We start from the raw sequence: 21,333 nt of genomic DNA, 5'->3' as shown, positions 1-21,333 counted from the left end.
TGCTAAGCACTTTATAATCATTACCTCATTTCCTACCAAAAACTGTTATCTCCATTTTACAAGGTGGTAAAATAAGGCAAACTGAGGCTAGATGACTCACATGGCTAGTAAGTTTATAAAGTTAGATTTTAACAAAGGTCTTCCTGGCTCCAGGCCTGGCACTTTATCCATTGTATCCCCTACAGCAATACTGAAATATTAAAATTCTAATATATGAGGTATGCTTAAAATATAATGCAACAAGTGACCAACCAATAAGGATCCAATCCTAGAAGCATGTGCAAATATGGATGCTCATGAAGTCTTCTTTAAGGATGTGTAAAGGAAGGGCCCTGCTCTCCTATGTAGCATCCCTAGTTCAGAGATCTCTCAACTAATTAAGAGTCATATCTCCCTTCTGGGTCTCAGGAAAACTTCTCTTAATTTGAGAAGACATGGGTTTAATAAACAATATTTCATGAGAACACATAAAAGGAAGAGTACATCTTAAAACATTAACAAAGGCCAGGGATGGGGTAGAAGGGAGAAAGTTTACCATATAAAAATCATCCCAGGGTTTCTCCTTCAAAGAAAGTAAGGAAATGCCCCAATATATACCTGAGCCCTCTGTGTGATTACAAGGTATCACAAGGACTACACAAAGAATAGAAACTAATATGTGGGTTAGCTTTGTCAAACTTCCCAAATAAATATTCCCTTTCTAAACAGAAATATGACAATAGTGGTGTACATAAGACAAATTAAAAGGAAGAATATTTGGGACCCAGTTTGGAAGCAGATTTGACCCAGAGGCATCAAATTAATTAATTAATTAATTCAGCCAAGAAAAAAAAAATTGGAATTAGTTTAGTTCAAATTTTACATCAAATCCAAAGGACACCTTAGTAGTTACATTGGTAAAGTCTGGATATCCACAGCATTTTACAGAAACATACATATAAAGAGAACTAACCTCATCCCCCTCAGGGCTGAGCTGGAACTGTTCCATCTGACTCACTTGAAACAGCTGCTAAATCTGACCAATTTAGACAAACCAGCTGCTCTGCTACTACTCAAGCTTCAACTATCTTACTAAGGTTGGCGTATCCATTTACTGCTCCCTTTTCCCCCCCTCTATTCCCAATTGTTTAACAATCTTATGGATTGATTGATTACCTTAGGCCACTATGAATATGGTACCTTATTCTTACCCCAGTTTTCTTTCCTCTTCTTTACTACCTCTCTCCATTGCCTATGGCTCCTCCTAATTATGACATAGATTCTTTTATCAAAGGTCTCTGGAGTTAATAGATATCAATAAAACTTGAGATTGGTTCTGAATATTTATTCATTCATTCATGCACTCAAATATTTACTCAGCTAGGACTACAGGTTCTGAGTCATTCTTGACTCCAGGTGACAATGTAGCCATCTTTGAAACTAGTGCTAAGTGCCTATGCTGTATTGTTGATATTGCCATGAGGGTTATGCACCACTTCTTATAGAAATTTCTCAAGGCCATAGAACTTGAGCCACCAGCAGAAGTTTAACTAGTACAAGACAACTGGGTCTTTACCCCAGGGCATCAATATCAAAGGGGTATGGCTCATTTCCTGGGAGTCATTATTCCTCTAACTAGCAACAACCATTCCTTCAGTTGTTCATATTCCCTTGCTGGTCTATGGCACAATCACTCTCAGGTTGCCATTCCCAGACCCCTATCATTGTAATACCTATTTCTGAGCTGCCTTCTTCCCTTCACTGTCGATCCTCATGAAGAATAAAGACTTGACTCTTTGGGAAAGTAGTCATCTTCTTTCCTGGGGTGACTGAATCTGTGGTCAGACTGTCCTATGTATCACTGCAGCTTCCCACCAATTGTTTTTCTCAAAAGATAAAAAAAAAATTCTACTTCTAGCTCCAATTATCAAAGAAGCTTTTTCCACACTTTCCTTTCCCCCATACCTGAATGCTAAAGACAGATACAATGGATAACATACCTATAAAAACAGAAGCATAAAGGGAGAAAATAATAAGCAAGACTTAGAGAACCTAGAGATTAAGACTCATGCCTTAGACTTCTTTTGAACTTCTCATCCACAGCAAGTTCTTAATAAGCATTTGCTAATTAATTGATTATTAAACCCAAAGATAATGCTCAATGAAAAAGGAACTGGATTGGTTTGTATATTCCTTCAATTAGGTAAAGAAGAAAGTGGAATAGTGATGATGAAGATGATAGTAATTATAGAATTTGCATTGGACTTTAAGACTTTACACATACTCTTTCATTATATTTTGTGCCTGTTCACTACAAGACAGTAGAATTATTTTAGATCTTCCTGAAAAAAAAAAAGTAATTTTTTTTTGGTCACACACTGGAAAGCTGAAATATTGGTTCACATAAAAATAGCAATAGTTGTAATCTGCATTTTTATCTTCACTTGAAATTTTACCCTGAGGAGTCAGGAAGTTCCATCCTGGAAGAGAAAGCTTCCTATGACCATTCCTATTACATCCTTTCCAGACCCCTTACCATATATTCTAATTTTCCTACATGTTTTTTACAAAAACATACATAAGATATATTTAAGTAGTACTCACATCATAGCTTTTGGATCCCATCTTTACAATATACCAGTGGTTACAGTTCTGGAGTGTGAGGGGGGAAATAGCAATCCAGAAATAACAAGTTCTGAAAACTTGAAATTAATTTATATTTCATAAACCAAGGGAGACAATGTAATGTAAAGGAAAGTGTTTTAACATGGAAGCCAATGCTCCTGGGTTTTAGTCCCAGATCTGTCACTGGATGATCTGGGGCAAATCACTTAATTAAATTCAATGAATATTTTTAAAATCGCCTATTATGCATAAGGCAATGTGAGTGGTGCTAGGTATAAAAAAGTTATAATGCAAACTGCTTTTAAGGAGATACAGTCTAATGAGGGAAAACACATGTATTCAAATACATAAAATACAAGAGAAAAGTAGTATAACTTAAAGGATTAGACCCAAGGAAAGCATTATGGGAAATCTGAGGAGCATAAGAAAATTTTAATATGAAGCAGAGAAAGGGGGTAAAAAGGCTTCATGGAGATTAATTAAATTGACCTTTGACGGAGGATATTTGAACAAATGATGCTGGTATTGATTCCTAATGTTAAAAGGTTCAGAGATGTAACAGAGAATTAGGAGAATAAGAGTACTACAAAGTGGATTTGGAACTGTTTGAAGGGTCATATTTAAACAGCAATCAATAATGACTACTATTAAATATTTGCTAAGAAGCAGCAGATCAGGATGCTGAACCAGATTACAGAATTTTACTGTTGTAGTTTAGGAAGAGAATTGAGAGAACAGCTAGTTCAATTCATATGTCAATAAGAATACTTACTATTAAAAAAAAAAATCCAAATGGTTATCCAGCCTCTGCTTGAAGACTTCCATCAAGGGAAAAATCAGTACCTCTCAAAAAGAGCTAGTTCTACTCTCAGTAGTTCTCAGTAGCTCTCAGTTATGTTAGGTTTTAAATTATTTGTTTGTTTGTTGTTTTGCTGAGGCAATTGTGATTAAGTGACTTGCTCAGGGTCACGCATCTAGGAAGTGGTAAGTGTCTGAGGCCAGATTTGAACTCAGGTTTTCCTGATTTCAGGGCTGGTGCTCTTATCTACTACACCAGGGGTCCTCAAACTACAGCCCGCGGGCCAGATGCAGCAGCTGAGGACGGTTATCCACCTCACCCAGGGCTATGAAGTTTCTTTATTTAAATGCCCACAAAACAAAGTTTTTGTTTTTACTATAGTCCGGCCCTCCAACAGTCTGAGGGACAGTGAACTGGCCCCCTATTTAAAAAGTTTGAGGACCCCTACGGGCTACACCAACTAGCTGCCCCCAAGTTTTTAATTTTTTTTTTTTTGTGAAGCAATTGAGATTAAATGACTTTCCCAGACTTATCACACAATTAATGAGGTAACATTTGAATTCAATTCCTCTTCACTTGAGGGCTAGTGCTCTATCCACTGGGCCATCTAGCTGCACCCTGTTACACAGGTCTAAATTTTTTTGTTACATTAATTCTAAATCTCCTTTTATGTAATTTCTACCAATTGCTACCAAGCAGGAATGTCAAATCTTTATTTCATCTGATAGTCCAATGCCACCTGAAGATAGCTATTCCCCAATAAATGTTATCTCCTGCAGAAAATAAATCCCTCCTTCCTTTAATCCTCACAGGGAATGAGCACAAGGCCTTTCATCATCTTGCTAACTTTGTTGTATGCTCTTGTATTGTAAAATCATATACACACATAAATGTGTACACACACACACACACACACACACACACACACACACAGAGGGAAGAAAGTATCTGCTCAATGTGGGAAAAATTTCAGATTGTCTTTGTGCAGTCAGATAACTGAGTAAAGGGTAAAGATTGAAATTAACACAAAACTGGGAAAAGAATAAAGATGAGAAAAAGACACTGTGTGTAATTACAACAGCTCTAATCTGATCTATTTGAATAAATTGTTGAATATGAAAAATAGATAAAAGCAAAGAAACTAACAGTATCACCATTTATTAACACAATTACTATAATAAGAGGTTCAAAAGAGAAAAAAAGATAGAATTACAAGCAAAAATATTCCATAAAACAAAAGGTAATTAATTAATGAAACATTTATTAATAAAGCAATGAAGAAGAAAACAAACATGCAGAAATCTTGACATGTGATTCAACTAAACTAGATTTTCCGATGAAAATTTATAGATAAAAGTGGAACAAATAGGAAATGGGACACATATCAATATTTCTATGTGATATTGTCTCATTAGCAATTGTAACTAAATTTGGAGACTCATACCTGATGTTATATGTATATGTTCCTCATATCCTCAAAAGGAAGTGCAAATAGGATTTAAGAAAACAAATCAGAAGACTAGTTGGATCTGACAAAAAACACTCAAATGCTTGTTTAATCATCTTGTAAAATTCTTTATAAGAATGGTCTATGCATATCAAGGATATATAAAATGGAAGCATGAAAAGGGATGAAGTAGGCTTTCACAAACAACAGAAAATAGTAGCAAACAACTTCATTGACATAAAACTGCCAGAAGATTAGTATATCCAAGATTCTGATATATTTATTATATATTGATTTTTTTTAATTGGCCCATTAGTGACAAAAAACCTTAGTGTTTCAAAATTTGTTTATGTTAAGGTGAACCATACATAACTTTGTTCAGTGACCCCCTGTTTATCAGAATCAAGATATACAGAACAGGGTTCTATTCCATATGGTTGCTAAAAGTATTTAACATTATCAGGGAGGATGTCACATGCAAAGTCCAACTGGAAGAACTTACAGATAGATGTTAAGATTCTCTGGAAGACCTCATTTTTGGATGACATTGTGCTTATTGCAATGAATGTCAAACTACTCAGAAGACATCTTTCTAATAATCTACATAGGAAAACCCAAATGGATAATGAAAGCCTGTTACTCAGATCATGGTATATGGGCATCAAATTTTGGAGAAGATATTGTAGCTGGACACTGATAAGAACCTAGTGCTGAAGTAAAGGATGAAAGTGGTCTGGATTACATCTGAATAAGGACTTTTTTCAGAGCCTGCAACAATCCCAAAGTGCTCCCTTTAATTTTAGCATTTTTTTTAGTGATGCCATGTATCTGTGATTCATAAAGCAGCATAATCTCAGGATAATCGAATCACAGCTGATCCAAAGATAAATAGAAAGGCACATGATACCTAAAATAATGAAGTCAATACTTAATATGCTTCTTTACTTTCTTTCTTCCTTCCTTCCTCCTTCCCTTCATTTTTCATCTTATCTACCTATCATGAGTATAAGTAATCAACAGTACATCATTAATAACAACAATATATATGAAAAGGTACCAAAGGCTACATCAAAAACAGACATGTCCAGCAAAAGAAGCAGGCCAGTTAAAGACTATAACAATAATGAAAAATAAAGAATTGATAGCATGAGCACCCCACTGGCATCTACAAAATCTTAAAAAATCTAATCCTTCAGAGCTTCAAGTAGATTCTTATAGAATTTCTCATTCATATAATTATCACCCTAATTCAGGCTCTTTGACTTGTATTATCCTAAGAGTCTCTGAAATTGTTTCCTTCAATCCAGTTTCTTCTCTCTAATTTGTTTCCCACACTGCTAAAAAAAAATGATATGCACTAGACTGTAATATTTTTCACTCAAGCCACTTAGGTAATTCCCTAAGGCCTGGTGTGTGAAGACCTTTGCAAACTGGCTCCAACCCACTTTCCATATTTATTTCCTATTGTGTTCTTTCATGAGCTCTATACTCCTCTCAAACCTAAGTGTTTAATTTGTACATATATTTACTCACTGACTATATGATAAATGTGTTATCCTTATAAAATATGATCTCTTAGAGTATAAGGACCATATTTAGTTAGGTCTTTGTATGCCTACTACTTAATTTACAACCCAGAAGTTGGCACTTAGTAAATACTTATTGAATTAAACTGGATTTAAAGATATTGATTTAGACTTTCACAGGATGAGAGGCCATGGATGTGTTGTCTTCTGTAGTACAAACACTGATGAACTCATTGATCCAGCAATATCAACCATCCTTAGCACTTAGCTATTATTTAGCCATATATATATCTATATTTATATATTAGCCTTATAATTTACTTACAATATGAAATTAAATGTTTACTGGGTTAATTGAATTGGACTGGTAGTTCCAAAAGTGGGTAACAGTAAGTTGTACTATGCCGAGCTCCATTTTATTTGGGGAGAGGGGAAAGTGGGCAGAAGATTGCTAACTGTGGGGATTTTAACTCTACATACCTGGTTCTCAAGTTGTCACTCACAGACTCTGTCCAGTTCCGAAGGAGGCCAAAAAGTGGTCTTTCTTCATACTGTTTGGTATACTGAGCAAGGAGTTCCCGTACCACCACCTGTGCATAGAATTCACATTTCAGAGTACCGATCAGTTCTCAAATAATTTAGAAATGTTAATGTTGCTTTCAGTATTGTGTTTGTTGCAGTATATTCATCTTTTTGAAAGTGCCTGAATATCCTTCTAGGTCTCATAAGCAACAAGACATTTTCTCCTTACAAATCCTCTTCAAAACAAAAATTGTGCATTGAAGATAATCAACTTCAGTTGTTTCTATAATCCAGGAGACCCAGAAATCCAAAAAGAAAAAAAAGGTTAATAAAAACCTCAGTAACACCTGCTCAATTCTGATGATTCTGAACTCCCTCAATCTTCCTCTCCCACTTCTGGTGCAGCCTCCCTACTGGTAGTATCTGAATACATGACACAGACCTACATCAAAACCTACCCTTATGTCCTGTTTTTCCCTCCTCCTTCAAGTGCCATGGAAATCCCAATTTTAGGCTTTGGAAGTTTGCTCAGGCCAGGAGAATCAGCTTGGCCTTAGCCCTAGAGGAGCAAAAACGTGTCAGGACTGTACCACACTTGAAGGAAAAAGCACAGCATTTAGTGGGGGGGAGAGGGGAAATCAGTTTCAACAACCTAAAAGTCAGACAGGAGAGAGAGACCTAGACTGATGAACCATGAATTGCCCAGTATGGCAGGAGACTAATTAGAGGTGAGGGAATTGGGAAGTGAGTGATAAGGAAAATAGAGGGGAAAGATTGAAAGTACCAAAGATTTCAGGAAGAAGAAAACTCAAAGACCTTGAACATAAATAAATCAACCAGAAAAAAAAGTGACAACAGAAAGAAATATGGCCTCCAGATCTAGTAAATGAGTTCAGGCATCTATGAATAAATACTGCAAAATAAACGAAAATGATTCCACACTTGATGAGCTTGATGAGACAGAGGACCCTGTGGAATTTGAGGAGAACTTGGAAGCACCACATGCTATTCCTGGGTGGTTTAAAAGAGAAATGAGACTTATGAGCACAAAATTCATGTCCTGCTCAGCAAAAATAATGAATGGAATAGAAAAGTTTGAATTTGCAATGACAGGCCTCATCAAAGAAACAAAAGAGAAAAAATACATTAGAAATGCAAATACACAGAAGTGAAGGACAACCTAGAAAAGGAGTAAAAAAGAAAAGAAAATATGCTCACTACTATGCAAACAAAACAGACTTCACTCAAAACCAGAACATGACAGGATAAAAACCTGAATACCACAATGAAGGAAATACTAGAAGAGAATTGCCCAGAATATCTAAACAGAAAATGAAACTTCAATGGAAAGAATTAACAGATCTCCTCCATAAAAAAATCCAAGGTTGCAATCTCTAAGACACATAGTGGTCAAATTTAATAATTAAATTCAGAAACAAGTTCTTTAAGTTATGAGGAGAAAAACCTTCAAATACAAAGGAAAGGACAATTTGAAAAATTAAAAGACTATTCTGTATCCACAGAAAAAGAGGAAGAAATGGAATAATGTGTTTCCAAAAGTTATGGAGCTCAGGATAGAGTCCAGGTTGTCCTATTCTGCATATCTGAATTTTACCATATAGAACAAAAGATGGACATTAATAATAAAGAATTTGAAATATTTTTAGAAAAAAAACCAAAACTGAAGAGGTTATTTGCTTCTCAGACACCTCAAACAACAGTAACTCCAAAGGAATAAATAAGCATTGCAGGCAAGGACAGTAACAGCAAACGGAATAAAGGCTGCTTTTTAATTGCACACAAAGTGAAACAGGAGGTAGAAAAGAAAACAAGTTACACACTGGTATTAAATTAAGGGCTAGCAATGTGGGGAAGGTGACTTCTGTAGTCTCAGAAAGAGAACAGCCTATCAAAAAGTGAGGAGGAAGGAAGAAAGATTGAAAGGGGAGGGAAAGGAAAGAGGCCTTACTTTGGATGTGGGAGGGCATTCCACTAACGAATGTTCCCAGAAGTGAAGAAAGAACATTGGTGAAAATTGATGAGGACCTTACACTGGATGAGATCTGAGGGAGAAAAAAATCTACTTGTCCTGGGAGAAAGGGAATTGGAAGCATTGGAAGCAATTGGCAACCAGACAACTTGAATCCAAGGAGATTTCCAGGCAGATGTAGGGAAAAAAGGTCAACAAGAGAGAAAATATATCAAAAGTGGGATGAATAATAAGGGGATTGTGACAAAGGTGCCCAGTCATGGGGTAACGTCCTCTTGGACACTTGGAATAGCTGATATTGTTCAGGATGGAATCCACAGGGCAAGCCTTTCAAGGCAGTGGCAGAAAGCACCTAGATTGAAGAGCCTGAAGTGACTATCTTAGAAGTTTTGATTACATATCGAATACACAGGAAGAGATCAAATGATTTTAGGAGTCATGAATTCAAGAATGGGATCAGGAGTCGACTGTGAGGATAGATAATGAAGAGAATGAGAGAAATCTTTTTTGGAAAGGAACACAAAAAATGAAATTTAAAAGTAAGGAACAGGATTGGCTGAAAGGGAAAGAAAGGGAGAGGTAATATACTTGACTAAGTTTACTGAATCTATCAAAAAGAAAGGGAATATGTATATACACATAACCCCCCCCACACACACACACACATAAGCAACACATATAAACCCAGATAAAAGCCAGAAATAAAAAGGAATTAATAAGAAAAACCCCAAAAGGAACCAGATGAGAAAAGGACTCAGGGGTAAAGAGAAGAGAGCCAGTAGGAATAGGGCCACCTTAAAAAAAGATTAAAGTAACTGTATTTATAGCAGAAATGGGAACCTGAAACTAAAAAGCTTCTATGGAGACATCATTAATGCACCCAGGATCAGAAAAATCAAATGGGAAAAAAAGAAATATTTGTATCTTATTTCTCTTAAAGGAATTTGGTATCCAAGATATGTAAACCATACACACACAAGCAGGCATATATACATATATAGACATTTGTATATCTATATCTATATGTATAGATAGACATAGCCATTGCCTCACAGAAAAATCGTCAAAGATATGAACAGTTCTCAAAAGTACAACAACTTATTCAAAACCACATGAAAAAATGCCCTACTAATAATAAGATAAATACGAATCAAAATGTTTCATTTTGTATCTTGCAAATTCACAAATATTACAAAAAATGTCAATAGTTGATGTTGGAGGGATGTGGAAAGATAAACACACTAATACATTAATGGTAGAGTTGTGAAATGGTCTGACCATTTTGGAAATCAATTTGGAATTGTGCAAACAAAATTACTAAAATGTCCATATCCTTTGATCAGACATAGACTTTGAATCAGAGAATTTATACTGTTATGGGCCAGAACTCTGAACTTGAAACAAGGAGCAAGTTAAACAAGTCAGTAGAATTGAGGAGACAATGTAACCATCTAGTTTAGCATGGTTCAGTATAATTGATTTAATCTTACAACAAATAATGGTTTCCTAGTGATATAATGATTGGTTTATACTCGGTGTAGAACATATAAACTAGGAACCTTAGCCAGGATTTATTTGGGGAGATTCCGAAGCCAGAGAAGGCAGGCGGGAGCTCAAGCTCTCTGAACCAAGGAGAGAGATAGTCCTCTAAGAAAACTAAGCAGGCCCCAGGAAAGGAGATAAGACATTGAAAGAGACAGTTAAAGGATTTGGACTTTAATCCCTGTCTACTCATGTGGCAATTACTGAACTGAAAGGAAAGCTGCTCCAAGAAAACCAAACCAACAGAGAACATTACATTATACCTCAAGGAAGTCATAAGAAAGTAAGCTTCCACATACTTCAAAATATTTATAGCAGCACTTTTTGGTAATGGCTAAGAATTGGAAAGAAAGAGAATGGCTAAACAAATTATGGTACATAAATGTAATAGAAAGTTACTGTGCTACAAGAAATTATGTGTGTAATAAATATATAGAAGCATGGAAAGATCTATATGAACTAATGCTAAGTGAAGTAAGTAGAACCAAAAAACAAATATACACAGTAACTACAATATAAAAGGAAAAAACAAAGAACAACAAAAGTAAATGTAACAAAATTACATGAATGAAAACATGAAAAAACACCCCCCAACCTATTCCTTCATGGTGTAGAAGATTTACATATGTTACACACTGCATATGTTTTCTAACTTATTCAATGTACAGATCATTTCTGCTGATTTTTTTTCCTCTCCAAAAATACTATTTGTCATATAGAATGGCTTTCTGGGAGAGGAAGGGGGGAGATACATGGGCTACTATGGTTATGTATGTCTAAGAAACATACAATATCAATAAAAACATCTTTAAAATAAGGAAATGACAATGTGTTACTCTCTCAGGGCCTCTGTTTCCTCATTTGTAAAATGGGACAGAGTAGCTTTGTCCAGGTGATCTCTAAAGTCCCTTCCTTTCTAAAAATTATTCAATTTAATTCACTTCTTAAAACAAGGGTACACATGAAACATTTTGCATCTCATTTGTTCTAAATGTCAACTTTGACTTAAAGAGGCATGTACTTTTAAAGTTTTTCTGAAAAGAGCGATTTTTCCCCACTATATAAGAGACAAAATATTGAAGTTACTTTTTTAATTGTTGTTTTTATATATTATTTTCCCAATATAGTCTCTAAATCCATTGAATTCTATTTTTTTTTTAAAGACAAGTAGTTAAGCAAAGGGATCACAACTGATTGTTAGGGTATGCAATACTTTGTCCTTGAGCTTTTTATTGAGAAGAGAGAACTGTTTCATTATTTGCCTTCTAGAAACCGAGTTTTCATCACAATTAATTAGGGCCTGGAAGGCAATCATTTTTATACAGCAAATATACAGCAAATAGCAAAGAACCTAACTTTTGCATTCAAAACTCTATCATCATCATCATCATCATCATCATCATCATCATCACTATCACTTAACCAGAAATGGTTCGAGGAAGCCATAATTTTGTTGAAAAAGGAATTCTGAATGAAAAATCACCCAATTCAATAATTAAAAGTTTCCCACAGAAAGTAATATAGTACATTTTAATTAACATCTGATTCTAAGGTTTTTTCCTGGACAGATAGAACCTCTGTGATAGATATGGTCACCATGATTATGGCAAGGAAACAAAGGGAGAGAGAGAAGGAAGAAGGGAGAAAAGGAGGCAGAAAGGAAGGAAAGTCAGCAGACTCACTCATACTTTTAAAATGCCTTATTTTAAAAAAAAATCTCATTAAAATTGCTTGAAACTTTTATTATAATTTCCCTGTTCTTAAAAATGGGAGTTTTTATTCATGTCTATTAGCAGTTTCTATCTGCTTTGTCACACTGATCCTAAAGACTACAAATTCTTGCCATCAGTGTTCCCATGGAACCCAAAAGACTACCAGGTCTTTCCATCTACTGAACTCCCCTACATGTGTTATCTCCCCAGTCAAAATGTGAGTTCTTTAAGAATAGAATCTGCCTTTTAAAAAATTGTATTCCTAGCACCTCTGCAACACTATGTGCTTGTCACACAGTAAGCATTTTGTGGCCCTTGGTGTGAAGGACAGGCCACCTTCCTTCCCCCATTTCTCATTTCTCTCCTCTTGTTCAGTTTAGATCTCCCATTTAGTGAGTCTGTGAATAAACATTCATTAAATCCCCACTATGTGCTAAATTGGTGAGGAGGTCATTTGGCTGGTAAGCATGGCTTCTGATGATTACAGTAAATTATTATTCCAAATATTACCAACAACCACTACTCAATCTTCTCTGGTCTGCCATTTGTTTGCCTTCGTCCAGTTTCATCTCCTTCCCCTTGCCAATGCTGTTTTTGTTCTTGCTTAATAATTTAATTGGAAGGAAAGTTTTATGTTTTAAAATTTAGTAACCCAACAGTCAAGTTCAGAAGTCTCAGAGGCAAATTTTAGCTTGAGGTCAGAAAAAAATGTATCATAACCATTTAGAACAATATAAGGGGAAAATGGGTAGATCATAAGATAGTGAACTCTCATAAGGGAAGATCTTCAAATGAGAGCCAATGAAATCTGTAGAGAATGTTTTAGAGTGGTTCTTAGGTATATATCCTCTGAGGGGAATTCCAAATATGAAATTCTGTGACACCCCAAGCCGCTGTCATCCTCCCATCATGAAATAAATGACTTTGTAATTATATTGTACATGTCTGTGTATATATTGCTTTCCCTGAAATAGAAAAAAAACTCCTTGAAATGAAGATATATGTCATTTTTTTTCTTTTTTCCCACAGCACCTAAATCCAAGAGGCCTTTAATAAATATTTGTAGAATAAATGAATGACTTAGTGACTTAGAGTAAGTTACCAAACTTTGTAAGTTACAAAATTTGTGAATCACAATTTTAGTCTTCTTGTCTCCTTGCTTGTCCTTCTCTTTTATATCACAACCCATCCCCACAATATCATTTATGATATTGCATTTTCATTTGCATTACCCCACAGAGTACTCACATTGACCAGAAGATATTTCCATGGAAACATGTTTTGGGGTCATTTTAAGGTCCTTAAGGTAAAAGGGGGGCTTTAAAAGGAGACTATGGGCCTGTGAGGAGGTTTAGGAATTATCTGTGGATTTCATTTCTACGTCTATACTCATCATTCGATAATATTTATTGACTGCCCAAAACAGTTTAGGAGTTATGAGGAATTCAAAGATGAATAAGCAAGTCTCATCTCTTAAAAAGAAGGAATACTGTAGACTACTTTCCTTTATACCATAGACACATTCCTTAAAATTGTGCCCTGATTATTGATTATTAAATGTTTGTAAATAAGAGTATTTTAAGCATAACAGAGAAATCATAATTTGAAGGAACAAGAGCAGGGCTAAAGTGTTTGCATGTCCTAGACAAAGTATGAAAATTGTGGATCTAATCCTTATCTCTATGCATGGATTTTCTGGAACCAGGTCAAACCACAGTTTATCATTAAAATTTCAGTGTAAGCATTTATACCTCAGTAATCAGGAAATATTACAAATCAGGGCTTGATTTGTTTTGTAGATTGTCTAAAAGTAAGAAAGTGATGGAGAAAATGTTGATAGTATAGATTTTATTTTAAATTGGAATATTTAGGTGTTGGGCCTGGAGTCAGGAAGACTTGCCATCCTGAGTTCAAATCTGACCTCAGATATTTATTAGCTATGTGACTGGACAAATCATTCAACCCTGCTTGCCTCAGTTTCTTCATTGGTAAAATTAACTCATGAAAGAAATGATAAACGACTCCAGTATCTTTGCAAAAAAAACTCCAGATGGGGTTACAAAGAGTTGAACATAACCGAAACAACATATTTAACATGTATAAGACTGCCTGCCATCTAAGGGAGAGGGTGGAGGGAGGGAAGGGAAAAGTTGGAACAGGAATGAGTGCAAGGGATAATGTTGTAAAAAATTACCCAGGTATATGTTCTGTCAATAAAAAGTTATAATTATAAAAAAATAAAATAAGCTTAAAGTAAAAAAGGGGGGAATCTGTTAATTTTTTCACCAGGGAACTGATTGTTAAACATTTATCAATATACCTCTAATCTATGTAATGGAATGCTACTGTACTACAAGAAATGACAGACAGGGTGATTTCATATTTCAGAAAAATCTTTTAAGACTTACATTTCAAAATGAAGTGAATGAAAACAGAATATTTTACACAGTAACAACATTACTGTACGATGAAGAACTGTGAATAATTTAGCTATTCTCAGCAATAAAATGATCCAAGACATCCCAAAGGATTAATGATAAAGCCTACTATTCACCTACAGAGAAAGAATTGATACTGTTTGAATACAAACTGAAGCACGCTATTTTTCACTCTTTTATTCTTTTTTATTTAAATCTCCTTGTACAAAATGACTAATATAGAAATGTTTTACATGATTGTACATGTATAACCTATATCTGATTACTCGTCCTTTTAGGGAGAGGTAAGAGAAAGAATAATATTTGGAACTCAAAATTAAAAAAAAAAAAACAAAGCTAAATATTGTTTTAACATGTAATTAAGGAAAAATAAAATATATTGAGAAAAAAGTAAACCAAAACTTGAAAAACAATGCTGAAGAAAATAAAAATATAATACATCAGATGTGATCTTACTAGGACAGAGTACAATTATTCTTAGATATAATATCTCTCTTAATTCAGTCCAGGATTGCATTAATTTTTATTGCCATAACATATTATTGAGTCAGTGAATTGGTGATCCACTAAAATTTCTAGATTTTTTTCAAAGCAACTGCTATCTAGCCATGCCTTACTTATCTTGTACTAAGCAAGCTGATTTTTTGAAAATATAGGTTAAGCCTGAACATTTAGCCTTAATGTATTACTTTTTTCTTTTACATTTGACCCCAGTGTTATAGCCTGCTAAAATATTTTTTTTAATCTTGATTGCCATCTAGTGTGTTAGCTATCCTTCTAAGAGCCCAAAGTTTATTTAAATTTTGGAATTCAAAGTTGATTCTTTCTTTTTTTGGAGGCAGTCAGGGTTAAGTGACTTACTCAGGGTCACACAGCTAGTAAGTGTCATTCAGGTTCTCTTGACTTTAGGACTAGTGCTCTATTCACTGCTCTTTCTAGCTGCCCCCAAAGTTGACTGTTTCTTAGCATCAGTAGTTAAATTAGATCCCAACAAATTTACAAAGGGCTAACATAATTTTTTTAAAGTTCAGGATAACTCAGCATTTCAGATGAATGTTTAACTGCTGCATTAAGCCAAGGAATTAACTGAACCAAAGCATAGATTAAATCCTAAAGAACACCAAGTGAAACCCAGCCAACTGTATCTCTATTTTTGTAGTTCTATCCAGGCCAAAATTTCCCAATTTCTTCTTCTAGACAAAGAAGAATGGAAATTGATCTAACTAGCTTCATTTAATTCTTTCAGTATTTACTATGTGCGAATTATTGTGCTTGGGTGCTGAGAAGAATAAAAAAATAAATGAGCTCAGGAGCTTACAATTTAATAGGGGTAATAGGACACTGACACAAATAATGGTAAAAGTAATATAGCTAACATGGCATAGGACAAGAATTATTTCATTTTTGTCTTTGCATCTAATTTATTAATTGCTTTATCAGTTGGCTCACTATAAAAACAACAACAGAAACCAACCACTAAAACCCATAGCAACAATAGAATTAGATGGTAACTAAAATGTATTACAATAAGCCACTAGTTTGAAATGCTACAGGGGGCAGGTTCTGATCACTGCTATAAATAAGTGATGCGTTGAGCAATGTTGTAGCAGGACTCAGTGAGTTCACAATGCAGTATAGCTTTGAGGCATTAATGAAGTCATTGGATAAAGGGGCAACATTTTCTGGGATATACCTGTATGTAACAAAATTACTGTATAGAAACTAATTGAATCTTGAATCTGTTATTGACCAGTTGGGCATCCTGGAAAGTAAAATGTTGACAAAATAGATGGTACCTGAAAGTTAGATTCAAGTAGCTGAATCATGGCCTGAAATATGGGAACAACTGATTTCCAATCAGGGACGGATTATACCTTCAAAAGATATATTTTCTGAATGTCTTGAATATCTAAGTAAAAGGGATGGGGAAAAGAAAAGACAGACTCTAAATATATCCCAAGATATAAGCCATAAAGGGGAGATCCAGTAAAACAGGAAGAATTACAATTGAGATCCTTATAATTCAAAAGAGAAAAAAAAACCCTAGAAAGAAGATTAGCCAAGTCCACAGCTTCCCATGTTTATACACAAATATTCAAAACTTAGGCAACAAGCAAGAGGAACCATTGATCTTAATGCAAGAAGGCAAATTTGTCCCTATTGCTTTCACTAAGAGTTGGTGAAATGAAACTGTCTATGGCTCTAAAACTTTATTTAAAAGAAACAAAATAGGTAAAAGATTATGGGTAGCAGTATATGTTAAATAAGGCATATTCTTGAAAAGAAAGCTAGGGAACCAGTGTAGGGAAGTATAGTTTAGTACTGGAGAGAAAGTTGATAGAGGAAAAATCTAAGAAATTATATTATTGGTTTTACAAAGGATGAGAAGGTATAGGAATTTTGTGAAGAAATCAATAAGACCTTTCAAATTAAACAAAAATATACCTTTTATTTGGTGATGCCTATGTAAAAGTGGGCACAGGAGATGATGAAAATTATGTTGGAAAATACGATTTAACAATAAGAAAAGAAAAGAAAAAACATTTCAATAGATTGTCCTATAGCCAAATGTCTGTTTTCTTAAATAAAAAAAGTTGGAGGCTTGAGACATGGTAACCACTAAAAAAAGTCACAAAAAACTGAAACTGATTCTAACAGATAGGAAACAACTGATAATCTGATTTGGGAATGATTTTTGAATTGTTCATCTATGTATAGTCTGACTAATAATTTCTTATTAGTTAAGCAAAATAAGAATAAATTATAAATTAAAAGAATAAATATGAGATTAGGTCTACATATGAGGCAATCCAAATGACCTACTTAAATAATTTACTGATGCAAAAAAATAAAAATTGGATTTAAAAAAAAACATACATTGATGCTGACTACCATCATTTCTTATGGAAGTTTACAACAACGAGATTCCAAGAACCTAGAGATATTAGTCAGAATACATTTGATTTTTCCAAATGGAAAGATGGGCAACAAAGAAGCACATAAAATATCAGCTAATTTGTAAAATTTTGTAGAGGGGGATGATAGCATATCATCAATAGTTTTGCCTCATAAACAATGAGCAGTTGTTTGGTAAGAGATCCAGTAAAGCAAAATCATCCTAAGGGTATTTATCAGAAAGAGAACAATAAAGACATGACAAATTTGTAAAAAAATTCTATAACAAATCCTTGTCTCTAGTAACAGTAGTCCTCTAGCATTTGAACTCTTTGTGTCACAGTCCCTGATTTTCAATCTAATGAAATGGAAATGATGCTGAAAAAAACAAAGCTCAAAAGAGAAGCAACACTGGATCAATTGTACCCAGAGAAAGTCTACTCTGAAAGAAAAGTCATTTGTGGGTCTAGAGGAATGGCTTCTAATATCTTAAAGAACAGGAAAGAAACCAAAGGTTTGGGGGAAACCTAATATTATCATTACAGAAAAGTGATTAAAAGATTATTGATGACCTTATTTAGCTATATAACTACTTTTAAAACTTTACATAATTTTATGAGAATAATCAACTCAAGCATCAAGAACAGATTTGAAAAAGGAGACAGAGAAATTTATATTGTACAGAAGACATCCTTATAGTCATCTGATTGATTTCTAGTTATGGAGAATAAAATCCCACTACACTTAATGTTTGTAGACTTATTCAGTAGAAAGCACACCAATATGCAGGTTTCCCAAGCATTTCAAAATCATACAAGAGTTCTTGAAAAAATGTGGCAACAAAGGTATTTTGATTAAACAACTCTCTGATTCTTAATGTCAAGCAACAAATAAGAAAGAGACATGCTTGCCAAAGGGGTTTGCCATCATCACAGAGCATCGTCTGTGTGGAGTCCCAGTGGAAGAAGGATTCCTTCTAGATGATGAGGTCCTTTAGTTGTTGCTATTTGTGGATCTAATACTTATTGCATTAAGCCCCAAAATAGCATAGAGTCCCTGAAAAGCTTTTGGGAATTATCCTGAGAAGTAGCCAAGATGGCAAAGCAGAAAGAGGGTCAGGCTTGGAGTCAGGAAGATAGGAGTTTATGTACTGCTTCTGACCCAGATAAGCTATATGACCCCAACAAGTTCTATAAATCTCCAATGTCCACAGGAGCTCTTAAAGATTATAGGTTATTAATGAGTTCCTCATCTATATCAGTAGAGGGAGTATTCATACCAGAAACTTCCTACATAAGTGAAATCATACATATTGACAAAAAATACTAATTTCAAAAGAAATTGGTCTAATTAATTAATCTTATTTAACAATAATTTATTAAGGGACTACTATGTATATCACTATGCTGGAGATAAGAGAGCAAAATATACAAGAAAAATATGAAATCCACCCTTGAAAAAACAAGAATTTTTTATACTGTCCAGATAAAAGTTTGCAAATAAATGGACAGCATAAAGAGTAGGCCCATCAGTATTCTGTATATATACCACTCATAATCTGGGCCCAGAATTTAAAAGGGGGACAGAAGCTTGGATACCCTTTGGAAGATTGCATACTTTAAATAAAACCAAGCTTCTTCATGTCAAATCAGTCAATAGCAACATATTAAGTATTTATTTTGTGCAAAGTCCCTATGCTAAGTTTTGAGAATACAAAGAAAGTTAAAAATAGTTCCCATCCATAAGGAGCTTATATTCTAATAGAAGAGACCACATAAAAATAAGTACACACAAAAATAGGTTCAGAGTCGATGTAAGGCATCTGAGGAGGGGAAAGCATGTAAAGTAGTAGCTGAGGTAAACAGCTACTGTAGATGATAAATTTGAGCTGAATCTTTAAAGAAGCCAAGAAACTAAGATTATGGGGATCACACATCCTACTAATGATAGCCAGCCAGTGAAAAAACATAGTAACAAGAAATGGCATGTTGCATTTGAGGAAATGTGAGTAGGTCAATGCTGCTAGATCAGAGAGTATGTGGAGGAGATTAACCTTTAAGACTGGAAATACAGAAAAGGGGCATGGTTATAAAGAAAATGTCAAGCAGAAGACTTGATCTGAGAGTTAATAAGGAGCCATTGTGAGTTCTGAGAAGGAAGTGAGATGCACAGATTTGCATAGGAAGAAATGAATTTGAATACCACCTAAGACACATTAGCTGCATCACTTTTGATAAGTCATAAAATGATAGATTTAGAGCTAAAAAGAAGCTTAAAGTAAAATCAACAAGCACTGTGCTAAGCGCGGGAGATATAAAGAAAAGCAGAAGATAGTCTCTGTCCTCAAGGAGCTTACAATCTAACAGGGGAGTCAACATGTAACAACTATGTACAAAGAAGATATACATATATCACAAATGGAGGGTAATCTCAGAAGGAAGGCACTAAGATTAAAGAAGAACTAAGAGAAGCATTCTTGCAGAATATAAGACCTTAGCTGAGAAGGGGATATCTAATACAACCCTTTCATTTCAGAGATGAAAAAACTGAAGCTGAGATTATTTCCTTTAAGTCAGTGATAGAAGATGTGAATCTAGGTCTTCGGATCCCCCAAAATTGTACTCTTTCTATTATAATGTGTTGATAACCTCTCTCAGTCTGTTTTCTCATCTATAAAAATGGGAAGACTAGTAACTGTAGGACTTACCTCATAGGTTTGTTGTGAGGCTCAAGTAAGATACATTTGTAAAGCAATTTGCAAATTTAAAGCATTACATAATTTTCCCATGAAGGTGTTTTTCTTACTTTTTCTTTTTAATCTTAATCCACACATAATCTATCTACTAGCCATTTCTACTTTCTAGGCCTTGCTAGATATACATTCTGATTCATTTCTGTTTTCCTATCACAAAGCAGTAATTGCAAGATGCTATCGCAGTGGTAACAGAGTAAAGACTCCCAGTTCTTCCTATTGCTTTCCTGGGCCGCTATACTTGATGTCACTATTTTAGGCAGCATGAGTTTTTTCAAAAAAAGGTAGAGTGGCCAGATGGTGAAAGTAAGGGATGAATGACCTACCTGTGGCTCATCACACATGATACTCCAGTTCCTGCATCTATCCAGAGAATGCCCTTTCTCTTCATCTCTAATTCTGGAAATCCCTATTTTCTTTCAAAGAATAGTTCCAATGTCCACAGTTTTCTCTGGGCTTTCTTTTCAACCTTGTGGTAATCATGTCTTAGTCTTTGACTGAAAGGCCATTACATGCTGACCCTGAGCCAGAGTTTGTGGTCAAGGCTTTGCAACACAAATATCCTAGTTAGACATCATGGAACCTCACTAGGTTCTCTCCATTGAGAAGCTACTTCTGAGGAGCTTGATTGCCTACCTACAACTTTATAAATCCATGCTCAATTTCTCTAATACATCAATCATAGAATGACTGGATCATAGGCTCAGAGCTGGAAAAGACATTCAAAGTTCATCAAATCTATTCTCTCACTTTGCTGATGAAGACATGAGGACCCCACAACTCACCCATGATTATACATGTAGTAATCGGCAGACTTAGGTAGGATTCAAACCCAGAGTCTTTAATTCCAAGGCCAGCCTTCTTTTTCTAGGACTCTCTAGTAGCTAAAGTCATATTTTATTCATGAACTCTTGTCTTCACAAATAAAGCAGCTCCACACAGGTCAAATTGTCACACATTCTGAATTAATTCAGGCCAAATTAATGAAGGCTTTAAAAAAAATATTGGGTCCCTTTGAAAGCTAAATTCACTTGGTTTTGCCACCAGGGAACCAATTAGTAGTTTACTGTTTCAGTGTGTGTAACTGAGCTCTAATCACCTTACAG

At 34.8% G+C, this 21,333-nt stretch overlaps 1 protein-coding gene across 4 annotated transcripts in view; it reads right to left on the bottom strand.

Annotated features, from left to right (window-relative positions):
• ACOXL (acyl-CoA oxidase like) overlaps positions 1-21,333 on the bottom strand; it is a 495,343-nt gene that overhangs the window by 147,897 nt on the left and 326,113 nt on the right. For all 4 annotated transcript variants that reach the window (XM_031950986.1, XM_031950985.1, XM_031950987.1 and 1 more), the window contains one exon: positions 6,857-6,966. In XM_031950986.1, the coding sequence (XP_031806846.1) occupies positions 6,857-6,966 (110 nt within the window). The remainder of the gene's footprint in view (positions 1-6,856; positions 6,967-21,333) is intronic.

This window comes from Sarcophilus harrisii, chromosome 2, assembly GCF_902635505.1.
Source record: "Sarcophilus harrisii chromosome 2, mSarHar1.11, whole genome shotgun sequence".
Classification (NCBI taxonomy): domain Eukaryota; kingdom Metazoa; phylum Chordata; class Mammalia; order Dasyuromorphia; family Dasyuridae; genus Sarcophilus; species Sarcophilus harrisii.
Note: the sequence above shows the minus strand (reverse complement) of the source record. Positions and strands in the feature narration are given on the sequence as shown.